We start from the raw sequence: 22992 nt of genomic DNA on the forward strand, positions 1-22992 counted from the left end.
AATTGTATGGTATAGTTGGAAATCATGGCTAAGTAGCTGTTAGGCAATAAGCAAGAATTAAAACTTGATTAAATATCCAGTGTAGGTTTTGTTTTAGCAAGACATTATTACTACCCGTAGCTTTTCAATATTAAGTGAATGCCGATATTTTTCATAAGACTTAAACTGATTCATTAAAGATGAATTAGTTCATTACCTTTTCATCATCTCCAAATCCAGAGTAACAGCTAACAGTGAAGTAGCGCAGCAGATCTAAACTATCATCTTGATAGTCTCCATCAACCCCTCCTTTCAGCAGAGCTTCCCTATGATTATCATACCTACAAAAATTCACAGCATCAAGGACATAAATGACACAGAACATTCCCAATACAAGAAGAGAGATATCTAACATAGTACCCATATTACTTCAATTTAATTGAAGTACTTGCTTAGCCCAGTGTCTGGAATTTGTCTCTCACATATAACGTCTTCAAAGAGGAAAAAACAAACACACACGCACCAAAAAAACCCCTACAGGGTCACAATTGAACAAGACGTTTCAATAAGCTTTCAAAAATCGGTACGACATTATCCAAATCATCCAATACTTATACAAAACCTAAACTGTAAATTAGCACATGAAAAGTGAAAAACAGTACTTTCCTTTAAAGAAGGAAAGTTAGTACAGGTGTTCTCAGCTGCATAATCTGGTACCTGATTTCAGCATATTTGGAAGACGAGTTACACAGAACATTTAAAGTGACATAATCTCCTACAAAGAAATATTTATGCACATTTCAAAGTAGAATTGTTACAGAATCATGACTCTCAATGTGGCACAATATACATTAAGGTGTATTATCTGCAGCAGCAGTTAACAGCACATTAAACACCTGTATTTATTCATTGCAGTGCTGCCTTTTTCCCCTAAGGGCAGCTCCCAAACAGCAGTTTGGGACTTGCACTACAGTGATACCACATGACTGGAGGGATATTTGTGCTAGTACACAAACTACCTCCCACTGTAGAAGGAACAAACTGAGGCCAACACTGCTGTGTCACCCACACAGCCACCCATCACCATCTCACAAAAGAATGGTGAGAAAGGTGTGGGTCCATAGCTGTGTCTCCCCAGGAAACTACTCTCCAAGTCTCTCCTTCTTGAAGTTTCTGAGGCAGGTGGTACATGTTGCTTGGCTCTCAACTACTTAAAAGTCTGGAGCAAAGCACCAGGAAGGCTGACCACACCTGCCATAAAGGCTCTATTCTGACTACCAGCCAAACCAGATCCGAAGTGAATTCCAAGACAGATCTGGGGAAAACAGAAATAAGAATACAAGGCCATCTTTTCCAGTCCACTATGAGATAAATATTACTAACCAGGCTCTTTCCTGTGGGTCACTGAGAACATCATATGCTGCTTGGATTAACTTGAACTGTTCTGCTGCTTCTTCAGCATTCTCTAGATTTTTATCTGCAAGAGAAGTTATCAAATTTTAAATAATTAAAAGCATAAGAGTAGCACCTGTCACAACCATTTAAGAAAACAGTCAAAAATATCAAGCCAGAAGCGCAGCTCAAGGTGTTACTGGATACACCAAGATGATTACCAGACCACAGCTGACACAGCCCTCTCCCAAGTGCTTCCCAGCCCCCTGTTTTAACAGACCCAGAGCACAAGGAAACAGCCAAAAGGGCACAGCACGAACACAAAACCAGGCTGGCATCATCTGCGAGGCTTTAAAAGTGCCTTCCCTCCCCGGCCAAAAGAGAGTTTCTCCCTCTCAAAGTAATGCTGTACAAGGGAGCGAGAAGACGGCTACGGCCACGTTTTCCTCCGACTCTCCTCAGGGCCGGGCTACACAGCAGCCCTGAGGGCGCCGCGGAGCCGACGAGGGGCAAACGCCGTCCGCCGCGCTGGGGGAAGGTGGCGGCCGCCCGGCGCGGAGCAGTCCGGTAGGGCCCTGCCGCCGCCCCGCGGGCTCTCTCCCACCCCAAGCCCAGCGGACCCTCCCCGCCCCGGTCGGAACCAGCAGGGTGAGGGGAAGGACGAGGCCGGGCCGGGCCGGGCTGGGCCCCCTCCTCTCAGGCCTGCGGCCAGGCCGGGCCTGCGGAGCGCGGAAGGCGCGGCCGTACCCGGGTGCCAGCGCAGCGCCAGCCGCCGGTACGCCCGCTTAAGGTCCTCGTCGGCGGCGTCACGCTTCACGCCCAGCACCTCGTAGTGGCACCTCATCGCGGCGGGGTCACGGCGCGGAGCGGGACGCGCCGGCACCGCGTGTAGGGAGCGCCGGCCGGCAACGCAGGGAGGGCAGCGGCCGGAGGAGGAGCCGGCCGCAGCGGCGCAGCCATAAGGAGCCCGAGCCTCCGCCGCGCCTTCCCCCGCCGGGCGGAACTAGGCGAGCGGGAGGCGGGGCCGCGGGAAGCCCGGCCCGGGGAGGGTGGGGAAGCGCCGCGGCAGGGAGGCACCGGCAGCAGAGGGGAGCGCTGTGGGGCGCAAGGGCCCCACGGAGCAGTTGGAACCGTTGGGGGGCGAGGGCCCGCGGAGCCGTTGGAACCGTTTGGGGGGCGGGGGGGGCCGCGAGGGCCCCGCGGAAGCCGTTGGAACCGTTGGGGGGGGGGCGGGAGGGTCTGGCGGGAGCTGCTGGTAGGGCGGAACGTGCTGTGCAAGTGGGAGGGAAGAGCCGCACTTACACGAGTGCTGTCTGCCCTCGAGAAAACGGACTATGTTACCGAGATTTTATTGAACTGAGAAAATGGGCAGAGGGAAGGATTTTTGCCTGCAGACAGGAGGAAGTACATGCAGTAATACTGTGGGGAAGGGTGATGTAAAAGCCCTGCTTGTTACTTCACTATCACACTTTTAGTCCCAGCCCTGCTCCTGCACCTGTCTGCTCCTGCTGAGTTTCCAGTTTAGTACTGCGCAGGCTTGTACATATAGAAGAAACAAGGGGATGCTACTTACCCTGACAGTACTGCTAGGTTTTGCTTTTATGGGCATCCAGTTTCATCAAATCAAATGCATAGAGCTGTTTCCACAAATGCTCAAGAGTGTAGAGGTACTTTAGTGCAGCCAGAACAGCTCCAAGCTCTTACCACTTTCTCTTGAAACCTTTGGTCTTTAGAGATTGTTGGCCAAGTCACCTTTGCTTTGGCTTAGGCACAGATCAACCGGTACTATATGAACTGAGTAGATGACCATTTTCACTAACTGTCAAACAGTGAGAACTACAGGGAACCAAACTTTGCACTGCCTGCTGCTGATCAGTATGCAGCAGCCTATACAGGTACTAAGTTCTGATGCATTCAGACACATTTAACTATAAGCAAAATTAAGCCTATTTGTTATAATTCCATGTTATGCAGTAGTGGAAGCTTATCTGCCAGTTTTATTTGGAAAGAAATGTATATAGACTCACTCTTTGAAAAACAAGACTCAAACTGCATAAATAAACAAAACTGAATGAGGAGGTTACTTTTTTTAAAAAAAGAAAAAAACAGAGCAAAGGAAGTTACCTGTATGTGTAAGTGCGTATAACAGAATCCACGCTTATAGGCAATCAGTGCCTTTAAGCACTGTTGCTATAACAAAGAAGGACAGAGAATTCTATTTCAAGTCAGTGGAGGCATATGATTTTAATACTCTGAATCATAGGCAGCGATGTACCTTTTACCTTTAGGGAACTTGCAATGAATTTGGAATAAAGGCCTGCTTCTCCTCCATTAGCACATTTCAGGTCTCGAGAACCTGACTAGCAGCTCCCACAGACAAAAGTGGCAGCTTTTCTAATATTAAAAAAAAAAAAAAAAAAAAAAAAAAGAAGAAAAGGAAACCAACCAGTCATAACCTTTTCCCTTGCCTAGGGATTACAGGGTGTAGTAATAAACAGCCCCCCAAAAAGAGAGAAGTCCTATAACACTGCAACTTTTAAAAGGATTGACTGGTGTAAAGGACTAGGAAAGCTGAATTCTGAACTCTGGCTAATGATGAGCACCAAAGACCACCCAGTTATTTTTATTCCTTATATGTGTTGCAGTGAGTTGTTTCCCAGAGCCATTCAAGTGTAAGACACTAGTTCTCAAAAGCAGAAATATTTTGACTTTCTTATTTCAGCTCCCCTCTGGATACATTCTTTTTGAAAACCCATAATCAGAAAGACAATAAAACAGTACAAATTGAATCCTAATAAAGAAACTGGTATTTTGTTTACTCAAAACTGAAGCCAAGTTAGTTTTGGCTGTAAAAACAAATATTTACAATATTATGTAAAGATAGCTATGAAATATAGCCGGGTATAGATATACCAGTCTAATAGGCGACTTTGGAGTCTGCTTAGTTTTGTCATTTGTAACATTTATGCTTCAATTCTGAAAAGCTTTTTTTGCCTCTTCCTTTGAATTTTGCGTGGCTTCCTTTTATCTTTCACAGTTGCCTTCGGTTCTGGTTTTGCAAGCTGTACTTCCATCAGCTTTTCTTCAGCTGGAGTCTCAAAGACAGTTTCGGTGAGATCATCTTCAATAAGCTTCTTAGTTTCTTTTTTCTTTATCTTTTGTACTTCCTTCACTTGCTGTTTCTCTCTAAATTTAGCAGCCATTGATAATCTTATCAACCGTCGATGCTATAAAATAAGAATTTAAAATCAAGTCAGGTATTGAATAAGCAAGATGGAAAAAACTCAGATATTAAAGAAATAGATAGGGATTTCTCTGCCTAACTGTCAAACTCCTCAGTACAGCATTATCTTTTCCCTGACAGGAATTCTGAGTCCTTTCTATTTGTGCGTGGTTATTCTATTCATAACTCTGATCAGCTAGGGCACTCTCTCCCACAAAGGGTTCCATGGGAAGGCACACATGGTTCTTCTGCACAAAGAGCTTGCAAGACTAGACTTCAAATGAATTGCTAAATGAGAGAAAAGACAAAGACAAAGCTGCTTACCATATTTGGGGACTGGTAAAAGGGATTTTCATACAGAGTTGGTCCTCCAAAGCTACCCTGGAAGATTTTTATGAGATTCAGAACAAAACGAGGCCCAATTTCCACTAGAGATGCATCCTCTTCTATGATCTGCAATAAAAAGAATATGCTACTCATTTCTCACGGATTGATTCTACATATATGACATTAGATATGGTGATCCACAACAGAATTCAAATCCAAGCTCTGGTGCCACCGAAACCAATAAGCTAGACTTGTACAAATACAACTCTGTATACGAAGCAGTTCTTTTAGGTACAAGTATTAGATACTTGTTAATTACTTCTTTGGAAAATAACGAGCCACACTTTGAGCCAAAGCACCGAGTAAAGTTAAAAGACAAGTGAAGTTTGGGCAAAGCTTGTCACGAAGACAGCCTTTACAGAATCACAAAATTACTGAAATTACTTTGTGCAAGCACTGAATGTCAGCACGTCCTGATAATAATGAGTCTTCTCAATGTATTGTAACTAATGGAGTTGATATGAAGTCATTTCATAGCACCATTTGAAGAGCCGAAAAGGACTACTAACCTGATAATTCCGAAACCAGATCCTCTTGTCTGTAATGGTGAATGTGAATACATGATCTACAAAGGGTTGGCTCTTGGGGTGATACTGCGGTGTACTAAATATCTGTAATAAAAGGCAATCTTTTCTAAATATCTGTAATCATAAAAAGTCAATCATACACACAGCTTATCTTAAATTTATCTTAATTTACTAAGATCCAGATCCCAGGTTGAATGAATAACCTAAAAACAAGTAGTCCCAGGGACTTCAAGCACAACATCCCCACAGGATTAGGTTCAAGTTCAGAAGTGTAAAATTACTACCAAAGAAAAGTTGCCAAAGACCATTTCCAAGAAGGAAGAAACACTGGACACAAGAACTACAAACTAACCTGAATAAACAACTCTTTTAACAGGGCATAGTGTGGCTCCTGGTCAAATGTCTATAAAAGAAAAATGTAATTTTACACACAAAACAAAATGCGATAGTAGTGTAAAAAAATGAAAGCCTAATCCATGAAAAACAAAACCTATACATACTGGATCAAAAGACAAAAGGGGCCGTGAGCCCCTTAGGCAGTTTCCAGTCATCTTCAATTCAGCCAGTGTGTGAACTACAACGATTAAAAATACCATTTTAGTATTTAGAGAAAACCATACAGATGAGAAAATAAAAAGCCCAAATGATCTCAACAACTTACTATTCTGCACTAAGAACTTGGCTGATGGTCCGTGTGGGGTATTTGAAAGCCTACAGGGGAGAGGCAGGAAGAAGAGGGGAGAAAAACGTTAATGGCAGACAGAAAGGTGTGCTGGAGTCATACAGTACACTCCAACCAATTACTTCTGTACTGAAGTAATTTCATCCTCTTTTAAAAGCAGTACTGAATTCCTTTAACATACTTTAAAAGAAGTTGTGCTGGGTACAATTAGTAGGCCTTAAATAGTCATCAGAAATACATTTTATGTATACTTCTTTTTTAAACAATCTTATAAAATGTGTTTGTAAATAGTCTAGTAAAACCAATCATGCATTGTAAATTCACATTACCTACATAAGTGCGGGATTAGTACAGATTTAACTAAGCAACACTATTTTACGCATCTTCACTATTACTCTAACAGACTTCAGTTAGAACAGAAGCATCCCTAATTGGGATGGTAAAACACATCTGTTTTACTATGGAAAGGTAAAAACCAAAACATTTACTTACCACATGTACAGATCCTGTTTCTTTTTGGCTTCAAAAAAGATGCATTTATTGCAGTTTTTTATTTCACACACCTACACAAAGCATGACAAATTAGCTATTTACAAAATTCTGAAGACGTTTTCAGACTTTTCACATTAACCTCTAATGTCTCCCCCCATCACAGCAAAATAAAAGTTCAAAAACAAAAGGTCTCATCTTAATTGATTACACCTACTGATCCCCCAAATTTTAGTTTAAGCACTTATGGAAAAATCTTAAGTTCTTATTAGCAGGAGCAATAATTTCACTGAAGCTACAAGCAATCTGATGAGCTCTCCAGGACATGAACATTAGAGCAGGAGCGGTGACAGTGGGTTCTTGTTTCAGCTCTACCAGTGTCTTACTACATTATTTAGGCTGGTCACTTGTTTGTTCCTTGATTTATCCAAATACAGATTGTAAAACATCTTTCAGCTATACAGAAAGACACATTTTGTTATATTTTTTCATGACTCAAGCCTAATTCTTCAAAGATTTGGGTTTGGTTTTATTATCAAAAGTCAACTTCCCATTTTAACCCAAACACTTTTTGAACATCGTTTTCATTTATGAAGTTGCATAACTCATATAGCTAGTATTACTTCCTTTGAACTAGCTGTGCATTGGCTGCCCTTTTCTCTTACACATAGAATTACCACAGAAAGTAAGAAAAGTACTAGTTAAATTCTGAATTACCTCATTAATTATAAACAACTTGTCTTTACGATCCATTTTAGTATCTGGAAAACAAAAACAACATTGGGAATGCTTGAAAACTAATTTAACACCAGGAATTTTTTTTTTTTAAGAAATCTGTTCTTTGCAAAAATTTACTGGCCGTAAATGAAAGATTAAGAATAACTTTATCAAGCTGTTTCAGCCATGTTACACAATAAAGAAATATGTCAATATGAATTTTTTGGCACTTACAGAACAGAGGCCTTACCAATCATTTCCCACAGAACATTAGGGGGCAACAACAGCTGCAAGTTCTGTTGGCTTGGGGAGGGCACTTGTTTGTTTAGGATACAAGGTAATAGTTTTGTCAAAACAGTTATGTACCACATTAAAAAAACAACATCAAAAACCAGGCTGTTAAAAACAGTTGGTTTAGAACTAGTCTGAAAACATGACTAAGTTAGTAATGATGCCTATGCCTACCTGCTTTAGAGTGAGGCATCAACGTTCTTAAGTCTTGCATTAGGTGCCTTGTTCTGAAATTAATTCCACGAGAAGAGAAAATAAGCACCCGCTCCTTGTTTTTCCATTTACCCTAGGAAAATGACACAAAAGTTAAGCAGGGAAAGGAAGTTTGTAGCCTTAAAGCTGTTACAACACAGCCAAAATAAGTGTTTGAATAATAATAACAGAAAAGCACATAAGAACATTTGTTATTACTGTTGCTACCACCACTACACTAGCACAGAATTGCCCACTCAGTGAAAGTGCTGGCGTTCCTACTGAATACGGGAGCAGGAGTTTTTGCATGAACAACTCTTATCCACACTGCATCACTAAATTTCTACATAAAGCCTTTCTCTAGTACAGAACAACTAGAGTTTAAGAAATCCGTATGCAATACATATTCCCCAAAGGCACCCCTCCTTTTCTATAAGCTGAGCTACAATTTCAGAAGAAAACAACATAGCTTCTCCTACACATGACCACACAAAAAAGTTTCAGACTTGAAGATACTAATTTTTTTTCTTTTAAGCAAACTGCAAGACAGTTATTGAGACTGTCTCAGAATGATCCCTAAATGAAACAGGTACCATATCCCTCAAGGCCTTCATATATAACACCATTATTTAGCTGACTAAAATACGTTTGAGATTAGTGCAACACAATTTACACAGAGCAGAATAACACTCTTCCCAGATTTGCACGGAAAAAAACACCATCAGATGCTGCTTTCATGTGTGCTAACGCTATAAAAGGTTATGATTGCCTTGCATAGCAGCGGGTTCCCCACCACCAAACACCCGCAGTTTGAGCCCCAATATCTCACTCCAACAGTTCTTCCTGAGTAGGAAGAGCGGCAAAATTCAGAATCCATCAGTTAGGAACGCCTGATGGAAGCACTGCGCGAGGCAACACAGAGCACAGCAGCACACGGAGCTAAGCGAAGCACAAGGTAACCCCTCACTCATGCTCCTGCAGTCCTCGCCGGGGCAAGGCGCGCCCTCTAAGGCAGGCACACACAGACACGCGGGACTTCTCGCGGCGCGGGCGGCCCAGCCTGCTCCGCCCTGGGACCCAGCGGTACCTGGGAGACCGGCGCCGGGATACTGTACTCCTCCGGGCTCGTCCCGTCCGGGCCCGGCTTGGCAGCCGGCTCAGGGGCGCTCGGGTCCCCTTTAGCTCGCTTCTTCGGCCGGGCAGCTGCCGCCCCACGCTTCCTCTTGGCCGCCGCCATGTTGGCTGCACCACGCCGCGTCGGAAGTCGCTTGCACTTCCGCCTGCTCGCACTTCCGCTCCTCGCCGGAACGGCCTCTAGTCACTCCGTGCGGCCTGGGCGCTCACTCTATGGTCGTGGTGGCGGCGGCGGCGGCGGCCGGTGGCGCGCGCTTGCCCGTTGGTGCTGCGGTCGTTGGGCGGCGCGGGGCGGCCGTTGGGCGGCGGGGAAGGCTGCGGGGAAGGCTGCGGGCCGCGTGCGGCCATGCCGCTGTCCACACAGCCGCCCGCCAGCGGCGAGCGCTACGTGCTGACGGCCAGCCTGGACAACGCGCGCAACCTCTCCAGCCTGCTCCGGGCCGTGCACTTCCAGGACCACGCGACCTGCTTCGCCACGGCCAATGGCATCCGGGTGACGGTGGAGGACGCCAAGTGCCTGCAGGCCAACGCCTTCATCCAGGTGCGGCGGCGGCAGCGGAGGCTGCCGGTAGCCGCGAGAAGAGGTTCCTTGCGCTCTCCGCTGCTGTACGCTCGTGCTCCTGCTGTGTTTCACATCAGGCTTCGTAGGGCAGGAGCTGTTCCTGCCCGCGCGGGTGTGAGATAGGTGTACAGCAGTATTAGAAACCTTAGAAAGGCTCAAATTATTTGACAGAGGAGGTGCGTGCAGGGAGTTTACCTGCGGAGAAGGGGAAACCTGAGCAAAACCACGGAGCAGCTGGAGAAGCTGACCTGAAGGCAGGGCTCTGGCCAGGCTGCAGTCAGTTCTGATTGATATAGGCTCATGATTAAAAGGCTGAACTCGATGCACAGCTCATTCATGCCTTCTTCCGATTTGAGTTAGTATCCTCGTTTAATATGTTGGCATGTGATAAGCCTGTTGTTCTTCTGAGTGTACCATTCTTAGATTGATGAGCAGTGCACAAAGTATGTCTGGACACATTTATTATGTTTTATTCTAAAGCTAAAAAGATGAGTTGAAGTTACCTTTAACTACAAAAGAGAGTTGAATTCACAGATGTTCACGTACAGTATCTCAGCTGGTTTAAACTAGGAGCGTTCCACTGGGCCTCCAACTCCACAGCAGGAGCATGTGTTTACTTGTGTCATTGCAAGCCTGGAGCAATGGCCTGTTCCTTTTGCCTTCTGATTCTGCCTCTACCTTTGGCCTAAGGAGTGTTTTGGCCTAAAAAAGTGTTTTGAGAGTTTACACATGCACGCACTTTGAGTGTGTTGAGCTGTTAGGTGAGTTCAGCACATCTGGTGCCATGTGCCTTTGACTCGTCTAATATGGGGTGAACTACTTCAGGCTACCTCCTGTTTTTCATTGGGCAAAAGCAGGTGCATAGATGGGAGGTATTAGCAGCTTTGTGGTAACCGCAGGAAAAGAGTATCTCAAAAGAAGTGGGGGATGATTTCAGCTGCTTTTGAAAAATCGGTTGCGTATTTTTATTATTCGAAATGTTTTTCTCATGCTTTTTGCTGCAAAGCTCTTACTTAAGAATAAAAATTAGTAAGTCACTTTGTCGTTGTTGACAACAGTTTTTGGTTTGTTAAATTATATGGTTGGAGACAATAATTTTTTTGCTTTTATGTTTCCAGCAAATGTTTTGAAAATAACAAGGTGTAAGACAGTTTCTGCTTTCTTGTATGGTAGTTGTCATTAGCCTACTTACAAACTCTAAATCCACACTCGAAAACAGTAGTTATTCTCTGAGAGAAACTGAGTACAGAGTTTCTCTACATGAACCTGAAAATACTCAAAAATTGATTTAATGTAACTGTTATAACAAGCTAGGTCTAATCATTTATGGGGTTGTGTTGGATCTGGACAAGCGTATCGTTTACGTCATACAGATGCCTGAATGTTTCCTGCTGTAGAAGTAGGTGGCTGTAGACTTTAACATTTGTGGCTTGTTTTTAAGCTATAGAAGATGAGTGATTTTCAGGCTTATGACATGCTACTGTATTTAAACTGTGACCTGATTTTATTTTATTAATTTTTGAGGATGAAGACTTGTTGTTTTAACAGAAATTGTGTTACATATAGAAATCACTTTGTATTGCACTGATCTCTGAAAGTGAAAACTTTGAACTTAAGGAGGTAAATACAAGCTGTAAAACAATTGCAAAAGCTTTCCTCTCCTCATCCCTTTTCTTTTTCTCATAGGCAGAAATTTTTCAAGAGTTTGCTGTTCAGGAGGAATCTGTGATGTTCCGGATCAATTTGGCTGTTCTTCTCGACTGCTTGACCATTTTTGGTGCAAGTTCTTTGCCAGGTATGATGTGTATTTACCTTTACCATGCATGTGTATCTCGTGTAATCACATAGCGAAACCTGTGCTTAGCCATGGGGAACTTTACAGTCTTGGCAAAATTTTTGACTTTTTTCGCCACAAGTCCTTCTGGGAATGGCAGCTATCATTATGAAGCAGGATCTGCAGTGTTTGCTTAAGCTAATGCAAGTGTATGCTCTGGTAACAGTGAATGGGCTAAAAAAGGGAGGTACTGAATCTTAACCTAGCCAGTGTGTCTGGGACCACAGCTGAAGGAGATGCCAGAGGAGGGTGGCTCCGTTTGGAAGATGGAATAAAAGCATGTGTTTGTGGGGTAATAGAAAACAGAGGAGTCTTCCTGTGAAGATAATGTTTCTTGGATCTCTGTAAGGCTCAAAAGGGCCACTTTTTGTGGCGACAACCCCTTTGTGGCATGAGGTATGAGCCCCCTCATACCCTTGCTCTGGTTTGGGGCTGAAGATCTCAAACAGTTTCTATAACTTTGATAAGAAAACATGGTAAGTGATTTATCTAGGTGTTTCCAGCAAGTCACATGGTATGTTTAGGTTAGAATTCTGATGCCAGAACCAGTACTGGCCCCCAGGACTGGTGCACACAGTGTCTTTACTGTCAGTTTGGCCAGTTGTTTGACTCCAGGACGAAGATCACCCACATCACACAAATCCTACTTTTTTCCAGAGTGCCCTTCACTTAAGGGGAAAACCTGCACACAGCTGACAGAATAGTTGCTCTGCAGCCCACTCAGGGTAGTCAGTATGGCTATAGATAGCACCAAGGTACCCTTCTCTAGGGACAGTCCACAACTCTGTCACATCCATTTAAATGGCCAGCAGGGCAGGCTGCACTTACCCTCAGCATCAGAATAAAAGACTACTGCTTGGGCAAGCTGTACTGGAGCTCTCATTGGAGCTGGCGCTTTGGGCTGACCCCCCCCCCAGCCCCGTCCACCCCCAACCCCCCCAAATATCAGTATGTTTCAAGGCCACAGGGGCACCACATTGGATTTAAAAGGGACCCAGGCCAATTGCTGTGTGCTGTTGCAGAAACCAGTGCACTAAGAGACAGTATAGACAGTTTGGAATTTGTCTTATTACCAAAAAAATTGTGAATAAATGTGTTCTCTTTTCAAGTGTCTGTGTGGCCTGTGCCACCCTGAAATGTCCAAATGCCTCAGAAACGTTAACAAGTGTGTGCTTGAATTGGGAAATATTCCAGGGCAGATTTATTGGGGTTGAAAGAGTCTGCAGCTGTTCCAGTTAGTGTCGTCTGCTCATTGTCTGTGCTCCTAATGCAATAGCTGTTATGTAGCACCCTCTATGCCTTCCCTTCTTCAAGCTACACCTGCATCTATTTTGTGAGTATTATCTCTAGCTTGCAAATAAGGACCTAAGGCATGTTACTTACCTAGGGCCTTGTAAGGAATTTGTGGCTGAGTTGGGAACCGCTTCAAGTGCCCTAAATACACCATCTCTTCCCACACGTCTCAGGTGAATAGAGGGTTTTTGACTTTGCTGTGAGGCATATAAAGTATTTTAACGAGTGTGTGAATTAGGAAAATCAAGTAGACTGTATTCCTGGCTTTCAGTGGTGGAGGGAGGGAAATTCCTCTCATGTATACAAATATTGAATTACATATATTCATGTTTAAAAAGCTCAGTCTTAGCTAGATTTTACTTCCTAAAAGTTAGTCTTTTTTATTTTTTAACCTGATGATTGTTCAGAAAATGTTTTCCCAGGCAAAATAATTGGAATTCAGAGTAACTGTATGTGTGCTACAGGATGCACTGTGTACTTGTAGGCAGCAGAGTGATACCATGCCAGTTTTCTGAGGCAGTTCTACTATTGCAGCTATGGGTTGAACTCCAGGTTTCTCTGCTGTTTCTGTTCTGGCTCTGACCTAAAGATAGACAGCCACACCATGATTTGGGGGACCCAAACATTCAGGTTATGCTTACATAGCAAAAGGAGGTTGCTACCGTAGTGCAAGCTATGCCGTATTAATTTTAGTTTGGATGGCACAAGTAACAAGAGTAATAAAGAATGACAATTTGAGCCAGAGTGAGCCCTAGGACCATGGAAGTTTTGCTGAATCTGCTAACCTATTTGTAGCATATGCAGCGTCACTGTCACAGCTAGAATTACCTGTTTGGTACATACCACTGGTTGGATTTGAACTAGTGCCTACATTCACATCATTTCATTTTGCTGCATAAACATAATCTTTTGAAGGGTGTATAGGAGGCTAGACTGAGCATGCTGAATTAATGTGTGGGAGGCTAGACCAAGCATTCTAAATTAATTTAATCTGTGCCTCATATGCAGGTAGTATCTAAATTTCCTAAAGTGGTCAGATGTGCTAGCTAGCTCTCTAAAGAATATCTGCTTCATTCTCTTTTTCAGGAACATCAACAGCTCTTAAGATGTGTTATCGTGGTTATGGCTATCCCTTGATGCTGTTCTTAGAAGAAGGAGGAGTGGTGACAGTGTGCAAAATTAACACTCAAGAACCTGAGGAGTTGTTAGACTTTGATTTCTGCAGCACAAATGTTGTTAATAAAATTATCCTGCAGTCAGAGGGGCTACGAGAAGCATTTGCTGAATTGGATATGACCAGTGAAGTTCTGCAGATTACCATGTCTCCAGACAAACCATATTTCAGGTACAGGAAACTATGCATCCAATGTAAATGTTCATACTTGGCCTTTCTGCTCTTCTGTGAGTAAGGAAGTTTTAGGGTGAACAGGGGGGAAGCTGGTTTAGAGCATTGGTTTATTTTAAGGAAAATTGTAATGAATAGAGTAAATAACAACATGTAATCTAATTAGCATAGTAATGAATATATTGACCACCTTGGTAATGTAGACAGTTTAGTATTTTTAATTAAAGTAAAATAAACACAAATATCAGCTTAAATTTGTTTAGCTATGTGTCTTACATAGAAACAGACAACAGCATTTCTGGATGGGACAGATTGTGCAATCCAAAGAGCACATGTTTCTTGATAGCAGTTGCTGGTTTACATCTGCTGCAACATGTGCAACCAAACTGTGCAGGTAGCAACTCAGATCAGAGTACTGCAAAATAAGCAGAGGGGCAGAATGAAGAACTGTGTATATGTGTGTTCCACTCATGATGTTTTACTGTTTCTCTATGAAGACAGAGGTTCCCTGATGGATGATCCCTGATTCAACCCGTAAAACTTCTTTTAAAGCAAATTTGAACTATTACGGTAGATGTATAATAGCTCAGTGTTGCATGTGATGTTGCTGTGGCATCTCTCATCTAATAGTGGAACCCTGCAGATATATTCTATAGTCCAGTTATCCTCCAAGTTTATCATGAGAATATGACAGTGCTTTGCTTTGGAAGATAATGTAGCACACATCAGTGAAGTGGATTGTACAAAGCATCATACATGGCAGCAAAAAATATGCTTTTGCTTGGAAAAATCTGTTCCTGATAGACACCATTTGAACCCCTAGTTATTATTGTCTATTTTCCATCTTATGAGTTTGCACCTTCAGTAACCTCATCTTAAATATTTGCTGTATTCTGTAATGTCGTTCTTCATACACTGAATCTTGTTTCAATGATTAATATTAACTTTTGTCAGTATTCAACCTCATGCAGTTGGCAACTGAAAACCATGTGACTTGGCCTAAGTAAGATTCAACTTCCATTAATTTGTTTTCTGTACACTTTACGGAGCCTGAATTTATTAAAAATTTTTCTTTAGCACCTTTGTTTGCTGAGAGTATCTCCCAGGTCTGGAATGGCTTTGGAAGCACTCGCAACTATCTGAAATCAAGAATTCAGTCATTGTTGAAAATAAGTGAGATTTCTGGAATTTCCCCATTCTTTTTACTTTCATAGCTAATGCTGCAGAATGGGGACTCTTTCACTTGCAGTATTTATAAATAGAGACTAAAATGTGCTATTAAAGACCAATAGCCAATCTTTCATTAAAGTAAATCAGCTTTGTGCGAAACCAGTGCCAGATGTGTTAAGGGAATGTTAGGCACTGGAGTGCTTCAGCCTTTTCCTAAATTATCCCATTCTGCCATAATCTGTATCTCCCGTTCTGGGAGATGCAAAACACTGTTTCTTGTAACTTGCTGTATGTTTTCTTGGTAACAGTAGCTTTTTGTAAAACAGCCATAGGGATATATAAGATGACCACTTCTGACAAGTTTTTGTAGAGCTGCTATCAAATATTTTGAGATGGCGCCTTTTGTCTTCCAGGTTATCGACTTTTGGAAATGCAGGAAGTGCACACCTCGACTATCCCAAGGACTCTGATTTGATGGAAGCGTTCCACTGTAATGAAACCCAGACAAACAGGTTAGCAACTGTGTGAGCAGTGCACTTCATGGCAGGTTATACATTCTTGATGGAGAGTTTAAAAAACTGCTTTTGCATTACTGAATCATTGATTTCATTAGTACAGAAATCCCATCTGATAAAAATCCTGTGTCTATGATCAAAAGCTCAATGATAACAGTGTCTGTCTGATGTTGATACCAGGAGAAGATCAAAATAGAGTGTTACTAATTGGCTTTCCATAACTTTGTGGTGCTAATCGGGAGTAGTGTTTCAGCTCATCTCTGTGTAGTACATTTAAAAATGATGTTTTTTCTCCCTTGCAGGTATAAGATTTCTTTGCTTAAACCATCTACAAAGGCACTAGCTCTATCTTGTAAAGTGTCCATTCGAACAGATACTCGAGGATTTCTTTCACTGCAATATATGATTAGGAATGAAGATGGACAGATCTGTTTTGTAGAATATTACTGTTGCCCTGATGAAGATGTTACTGAAGCACACTTGTAGCTGTGTGTTTTGGAGTCTGTATTTTATTTATGTATATATAAAATTATGTATTTTTATAGAACTGAATGAAAGTTGTAAAGACTGATAGCCTTGATATTGACATTTTTTTTTTAAATGTGGAATTAAAAGTATAAAGACTTCTCTTGTATTCTCCTGCAAATGTTTCTTAGCCTGGACCCAGAAAAATTAGTTCTAAGAGTGAAAAGGGTCTGTTGAACCAGATACAGACTCTGCAAGAGACTGAAGTGTTCCAGCTTGCTGCTGTGAGTTGTGATCCGGAGAGTCAGTGATCCATGGGTCATTCCTACAGTTTTAGATTGTAGCTGAGCTTTGCTGTTTGTCAGAAGATGAGGTCCTGCCTTGCACACTTGGGAAACAGTATGTTTGTACGCCAGCAAATTGATTGCTGCACAATTTAGTAGTATCCAAATCTTCTAGGTTTATTTTGAGTTAAAAATGCTTTTGTTGACCATTGTTCACCTCTTGCTTATGTCAGCAATTCATTTAGCCATTCATTTTCACTGTCTTCTGTGTAGATCATTTGTGGCAATAAATTTTATATTTAAAAAGAATTACAGATCTTTGAACTGATCTTTGAGCTGATAAAGATATCTAAAAATATTCTAAATTACTTAATTTTTTCAAACTTAATTTAAATATTCAGTACATGTGAATTTTCCTTAGGCTTACCATCTCAATTTGTTCAGTGAAAAACATTAATGTTACTGTCTCATTAAGAATTATTATCTTTGACTATTGAGTGTTAAGAGTTATTTACTACTTCTCTGGATGATGAGATAAAAATGAAACTGAACACATTACTTTCTCGATGTGACTTATTTTAGAGTACTGAAGTTACCTTGTATTTTATTCAAGGACATTGCTGTGGTTTAGCATTTGTGCTTTTACATAATTGGCTTCAGATGTACTATATTAATTCTTAAAATGGTGTTTTTAACAATTTCTTCTATAATCTACCAACAGTGATTATGGAAAGAATATCTCAAGTAGTTTGTACAGTCTTCACAGTTCCGGTAAGAGTAACGCTTCGATTTCACAAATAAGAATTATTGTAGACATGCAAGATTTGTGCAAGACGTACTTATGTTTGTGCATGGCAGGACCAAACAGAGGCCTAGACTCACAAATGTAGGTAATTGTCAATGATTACCTTTGTGAATGTAGTTATAGGTGGGTAAGAACACAGAAAGCCTTGGCTGCAAAAAGTTACTGTGCAGTGAGTGAAGGAATGGACTTGGAGTACACAGGTGATTCTGCATGAACGCTGTATGGGGGTGCTCCTGGAGGGATGCAAGTTAAAGACTACTTCTACCAGAGGTACTGATCAAGGAGGGAGAAGATCAGTGTTTGACATATGCACACATCCTCTTACATGGTGCCCTAATAACGGGACGTAGATGCTTAAAGACCTGTTTCTGAGATATCCAAGTAATTTTTGAAAATGGGATTTGAGTTTCCAGAAGTCACACAGATGTTCATGAATGTGTTACCTTTCTGAAGTGTTAACTTCACAGATACGGACATCAAAATGTTGTGAAAAGTTGTGAAAAGTTGCATTTGCTAAACCAAGGTTTTTCATAGTGAAAACTGAAGTTTAATGATGGAAAGACTGCCTCCAGTTGTCTGAACTGAAACTGAGAGCTGGCTAAACTTCAGGTCGTGTAGCTGGGCTTTTTTCAGTGTGTGTTTAAAATAATAATAATAATAAAGGTCAGGGTAGACTTATGGGGAAAAGGAATCATATTTCCCCCTTTTGGGAGGATTATGCTTTATTCATGAAAATAGCAATGGAACATCCTTAGAAGTTCACTAGTATAAGTATAGAGACATGCTTTTCTAAGAGATTACTGTCTCGTTCTAAACTGTGCTAAATGTTAAAAATGCATGCAGTTTGTGTTACTGTGGTGGGTTATATTACATCTCTGTCTTCAAATAAAGTTAAAAGGGCAAAGGGGTGCATGTTAAGAACAGAATGAGTGGAAGGCTGTTGCACATCTTTTTGACTTGATAATTTGCTTAAATTCTGCAAAACACCACCACTGCATTAGATCCACTTTCCTACCACACTTTGCATGAGATGCAGAACAGTGACAGCAGTACCTTCAGTACTTTTTCTCTCTTCTACTTGACAAGTCTGTTCCTCTTGCAGACAATGGGAAACCTGCAGTAGAAGAAACAGTTAGTTCGTGGGGGGTGTTTAGTACTATCACAGAAGGGACCTCAACTTTTCATGGCTCAGAATTTGCCCATTTGCTTTCTTATAAAATAGAGAATAGCTAATTACTCAGATTTACTGGTAGTGTAAACTAAAACAGTCCCTGGAGGTGGAAATTTGAACCCAGCACTTTCCTCTCAGGATTGCCACGGCTTGTAGTGGGTGTTCCCAGGCTGCTCTGATTTACTGCTGTAACCTACTTTTTCTGTATTCATTTGGGGTTGTACTTTTCAGAATAAGAACTGGCCTCAAGTCTTCAAGAAGACACCTGTTTTACTGTACCTGAAAAACCACTATCAATTGGCTTTGAATCCCACTGATCTGTTAAGGTACTAGAAGCCAAAATATATATAATGTTGGCTCCAAGGCCTGATACTCATTGTGCAACAAAACATTAAAGATGCCAGTGCTAACGTTATTGCTTACCTCTCCAACATGCTGAGAAGTCTGGGCATCTCTTTGGCTTTCATATGCTGAGGACAGTCCACAACCATTTGAATCTGTAAGGACTGTTCAGCACAAAATTACCAACAAGGAATTAATTTGTATACTGCCATTTCAAAATCAGTCATAGGAAAGAATCAGTTGTTTAATATCTAATTATGTACGGATTCATAAAGAAACGCCAGTATCCTTGATAAGAAAGGTCTTTGATGAGGTTAGTAGAGTAGTTTGAAAAGTTGAGATGAGCTGTCGGTGGTTACCTCTAGGTGACTATTTTGAACTCTGTTTTGTAGCAGCTTATAAATCCCTAAGAATCCAATGGGTGGGTTTTATGTATAAAGAATAATAGCAGTACTAAATAGTGCTTTAACGGGCAGAACATTCTTAACGTGAACTATTTAAACAACAATAGTTGAGTTCAGTAGTTTGTTCAGTAATTTGAACGAATACTGAATTATTTTTTAAAATGGGGCTATTACAGAATGGTGAGAGCTAGAGGCTTGACACCCTCTTCAGACAAACTCATATTTATATGGAATTAGTTTTGAGGGGGAGCAGGACTGCTTAGGTAGAAATGGAAGCAAAGGTCTGTAGTGGAGGCTGCTTTGGCCTTTCTAGTGTGCCCTCTCCCCTGATGGTACTCTAGCAACTAACACAGCGGTGTATTAGCGTTTCTAAATCTAATGGAAAGGGCTCCGCAAAGGAGTGGGACTGTTTGTTGGGAAATGTAATCAAGTGTCCACAAAGCTCAGATCTTTGCGGAGTTAATACATGGTGAGAAAGGTGCATGAATATCCACTAAAAATGTGATTCTGATTCTCTTCAACTATCCTGGGCCTCCGCAGCAAAATAAACCTGACTAATGTAGAAAGACTGGAACTGCCTTCCACAAGAGCTAGTTTTGATGCAGCAGCCCAGAGCGCTGTGTAACTGCATTCATTTAAATTTTCAAAAACAGATGATAAGTTAAAGGGGGAAAAAAAGCAAAATGCAGTATTATAATTACCTTGCTGAACAGCTGATAAGCTTCTTGTATCCTTCTGTCTGCTAGACAAATGCTACCCATTGTAAGATAAAGTTTGACAAGCTTCTCACTGAAGTCCTCATGGGCATCTGCCTTACATTTCAAGAAGTCTTTCAGCAGAGTGTAGGCCTGCTAGAGAGGGAGAGAGAGGGAGAGGGAGAGAGAGAGAGAGAGAGAGAGAGAGAGAGAGAGAGAGAGAGAGATGCAACATGGATCACTCACAGCTATATTAATTTTAATAAATATATATTAATTTTTAGAAACATTTTTGAAGGCTTGATTCATGTATGCTTAATGCACTTCAGTATTCTTGGAAGCACAGCCAGCCCCAGACATGAGAAGCTTTCAACAAACTGCCCCACAAGCGGAATTCCAGACTGAGCTCTCCTTTCCTTATACCATCGAAAATCTGAACATGTGTGAGGCTGGACACTTGTTGGGAAATGAATTGTTTGACAACAAATATGCATGTGCCAAGTCAGCTCTACGTAGGACATGTCCAGTGCTTTAACAATAAACACAAAGGATTATGAAGTACAAATGCAAGTTTATATAGATATATAAAATCTTATATACATAGATCAAATTGCTTGGAGTATGAACTTGTCCTGCCAAAAACCTATGGGAGATGTTGCCTTCTAAAAATATATTTGGCATCAATTCATATCCTTCAGCAAAACTAATTGCGACAACTGAAAATGCTGCCATTGCATTGCATGTCTCTCCCTCCTCCCATGCTGGGCTTGGGTTGCTTGCACAGACAAGCTCTGAGCAGCTATTGCCAACATTCAGGTCTGCAGCAAAATTTCTAGGCAAATATTTGTTCTTACCTGATTCTTCCCTAGTTGGACAAGCCATTTGCTAAATCCCTCAACAGTGCTATACTCTGGGAATTCTCTGCACCCAACGTTGCTTGATAGGCACTGAGGCTCTCTGTAAAGTACATTTCAGCGGCCTCCGGGAGACACATATGGTAAGGACTTATAGCTGATTGCTTTTCTCCTTGAACAAGTCTTCTCCTCACTGCTTATGACTTTGTTATAACAATTAGGAGCAGTCTTACAGGAGCAATGTACACACCAAGAATGACTGCGCTTTTTGGATATGAAGAGATGGGTTTTTATCTCCCAGAAAATTAGAAAGTTAAGTTTTGCAGTCTCTGTTGGCTTGGATGTATTTTTTTAATGGCAGAACTGAAATTGTCCCACTGCAGGCAGAACAAAGTGCTACATTTGGTAATGAAATCCAAGAAACATGGGGCGTTTGCGGTCTGTAGAGCAGCTCGGAGTTAGCTCTGTGCATAGCCTTTTATTTTCTGTGTTCGTAATCTCCACACTTCCCTGTGCATTGCTGCCTTCTGCAGCATTTTGCTCTACAAACGAAAAAAAAAAAATCTCATGTTTTCTGCCTCACATAAACAGGCGCAAGGGTATTTTCATAGACAGTGAAGTAACAGGAAATTCCAACTATACTGCTCAGCTTATCTTCTGCCATGCGATACTACCACCACTCAGTCTCCTCTTTTCTCAAGCTTTACCTCTCTAAAGTGGGAAATGCATAAACAAGCCATTCTAGTTTTAAAAATATACTCTCAGGGCCAGCCCTGAGATCTATACTGAATATTTTCAAGCCAGATTTCTAACTTCAGTGGAATTGAAAGCTATTTATACTCAAGAGCTTTGCTTTGTGGTACTTGAAAATTGAAGGCTATTTTTATCATTCAGAAGGTCAAGAATTAGATTTTGAACACAAAAGTTTTGAAGTATTTGTCTCAGACTAGTTTAAATCTTCCTATATATTGATGTATCTGTGTTATTACTTTAACATGGTTTAGCTGGTTAATGTGATTACCAGGATCTTACTTACCTGTAATAAATAACTTACTGCTCTATCATAGTTTTTCTTCAGCTGTTCAGTTTGGGCAATTTCCTCATATAGCTGCATCAGTTCAGGTGCTGTGTTTCCCTCTGATGAAATGACAGCATCGGCTGCTTTTTCAAAGTAAAGTGTAGCAGCTTCCAGCTTATTTTGTTGTGGACATGTTCTGGAAAAGGAGGGAGGTCAGACACTCACTGGAAGCTGGCAGCTATTTCAGCGACAGCACTGACGTCGTACCTGCGCTATTTGCACGCACAAATTCCCGCCAGTGTCATTTACTCTTTTTGAGCTGTCACCACATGCTATTTTCCCAAAAGCACACAGATGACATCCATGTGTAGCCTTTTGCATTTACCTGCCCAGGAAAATGACTAGATCCTTCTCAGAGATTTTTTAACCCTGGGTTCACACTAGAAACTCTGTCGAGTCCTTGCAGTTCTTCCAGGAGTCCCTCTGCCTTTCAGAGGTTGAGGTAAGGTGCTTTGCTAGTGCAACAGTCAAGGAAGAAGAGCCCCCACTAGAAATACTCAATCAGCAACCAAACCACACAAAGCCATAGACCCAGAAGCTAATGAGAAAAGTTTTGTTGTTGTTGGTTTTTTTTTTTTTTTTTTGTGCAGGTCCCTGCTTCCAGATAAGTCTTACTGTGTGATGCCAGCTGTTTCTGAACTCTCGGTGCTCATTTTAGGTGTTTCTAATGATCAGATCAGAGCTTTTAGTTAGAAGAGGCAACTTCTTGCATTACTCATTACTGTTTCTGATTCAACAAAAATAGCTGCTAATCTTCAATTTACTGTGCCAGGGCTGAGCATGCCCTGTGCTTTCACAGCTAAAGGATGAATGAAGATGTGAGGATGCGAGAGCCTGCGCAGGAGCGTGGAGGGGGTCAGGGAACAGCTAGAGGGATGTAGTTCTTTGCACTGACCTTTTATCTTTTCGTCTTGCGGGATCTTTAGCTTGAGCGCATCTTTCCAGAAATGTTTAACCGCTGGAGAAATCTTAAAGTATGACTTTTTTTCCCCTTCTTTCTTTAAAAAAAATTTCCCAAAAGAAACACAAGTATCATTCTCAAGTATCAGTGTGCTCAGCTGTGCACAGCAGACTATGCACAGTCCCACTGCCAAAACTGGGTGGGTGCAGGCAGGTAGCGAGGTCTTGGTGTGTTGTGCAGGTGCCTGAAAGCAGAGCTGGT

At 41.7% G+C, this 22992-nt stretch overlaps 3 protein-coding genes and 1 long non-coding RNA gene across 4 annotated transcripts in view; 1 reads left to right on the plus strand and 3 right to left on the minus strand.

Annotated features, from left to right (window-relative positions):
• LOC112982173 (dnaJ homolog subfamily C member 21) overlaps window positions 1–2397 on the minus strand; it is a 14748-nt gene extending 12351 nt beyond the window's left edge. Inside the window, exons 1-3 of the mRNA XM_026098366.2 lie at window positions 2119–2397; window positions 1363–1456; window positions 197–320 (exon numbers count right to left, since the gene is read on the minus strand). Of these exons, the coding sequence (XP_025954151.1) occupies window positions 197–320; window positions 1363–1456; window positions 2119–2215 (315 nt within the window). The 5' untranslated portion in view covers window positions 2216–2397. The remainder of the gene's footprint in view (window positions 1–196; window positions 321–1362; window positions 1457–2118) is intronic.
• Window positions 2398–4160: 1763 nt separating this feature from the next.
• Window positions 4161–9169, minus strand: LOC112982187 (biogenesis of ribosomes BRX1). Its single transcript, XM_026098386.2, has 10 exons — window positions 8967–9169; window positions 7862–7973; window positions 7397–7440; window positions 6683–6753; window positions 6170–6219; window positions 6009–6082; window positions 5861–5911; window positions 5491–5592; window positions 4919–5047; window positions 4161–4598 (listed from the first exon to the last, which is right to left on the minus strand). Exons 1-10 carry the CDS (start codon window positions 9114–9116, stop codon window positions 4335–4337), a joined length of 1047 nt encoding a protein of 348 aa, XP_025954171.2. The 5' UTR covers window positions 9117–9169; the 3' UTR covers window positions 4161–4334.
• A 46-nt stretch (window positions 9170–9215) lies between these two features.
• On the plus strand, window positions 9216–16790 carry LOC112982186 (cell cycle checkpoint protein RAD1). Its single transcript, XM_026098384.2, has 5 exons — window positions 9216–9554; window positions 11262–11370; window positions 13789–14047; window positions 15631–15729; window positions 16035–16790. Exons 1-5 carry the CDS (start codon window positions 9360–9362, stop codon window positions 16216–16218), a joined length of 846 nt encoding a protein of 281 aa, XP_025954169.2. The 5' UTR covers window positions 9216–9359; the 3' UTR covers window positions 16219–16790.
• A 111-nt stretch (window positions 16791–16901) lies between these two features.
• LOC135324125 (uncharacterized) lies at window positions 16902–20042 on the minus strand. Its single transcript, XR_010385477.1, has 3 exons — window positions 19905–20042; window positions 18881–18963; window positions 16902–18400 (listed from the first exon to the last, which is right to left on the minus strand). It is a non-coding gene; the product is annotated as an uncharacterized LOC135324125 (long non-coding RNA).
• Window positions 20043–22992: the final 2950 nt, after the last annotated feature.

Source organism: Dromaius novaehollandiae, chromosome W (assembly GCF_036370855.1).
Source record: "Dromaius novaehollandiae isolate bDroNov1 chromosome W, bDroNov1.hap1, whole genome shotgun sequence".
Lineage (NCBI taxonomy): Eukaryota > Metazoa > Chordata > Aves > Casuariiformes > Dromaiidae > Dromaius > Dromaius novaehollandiae.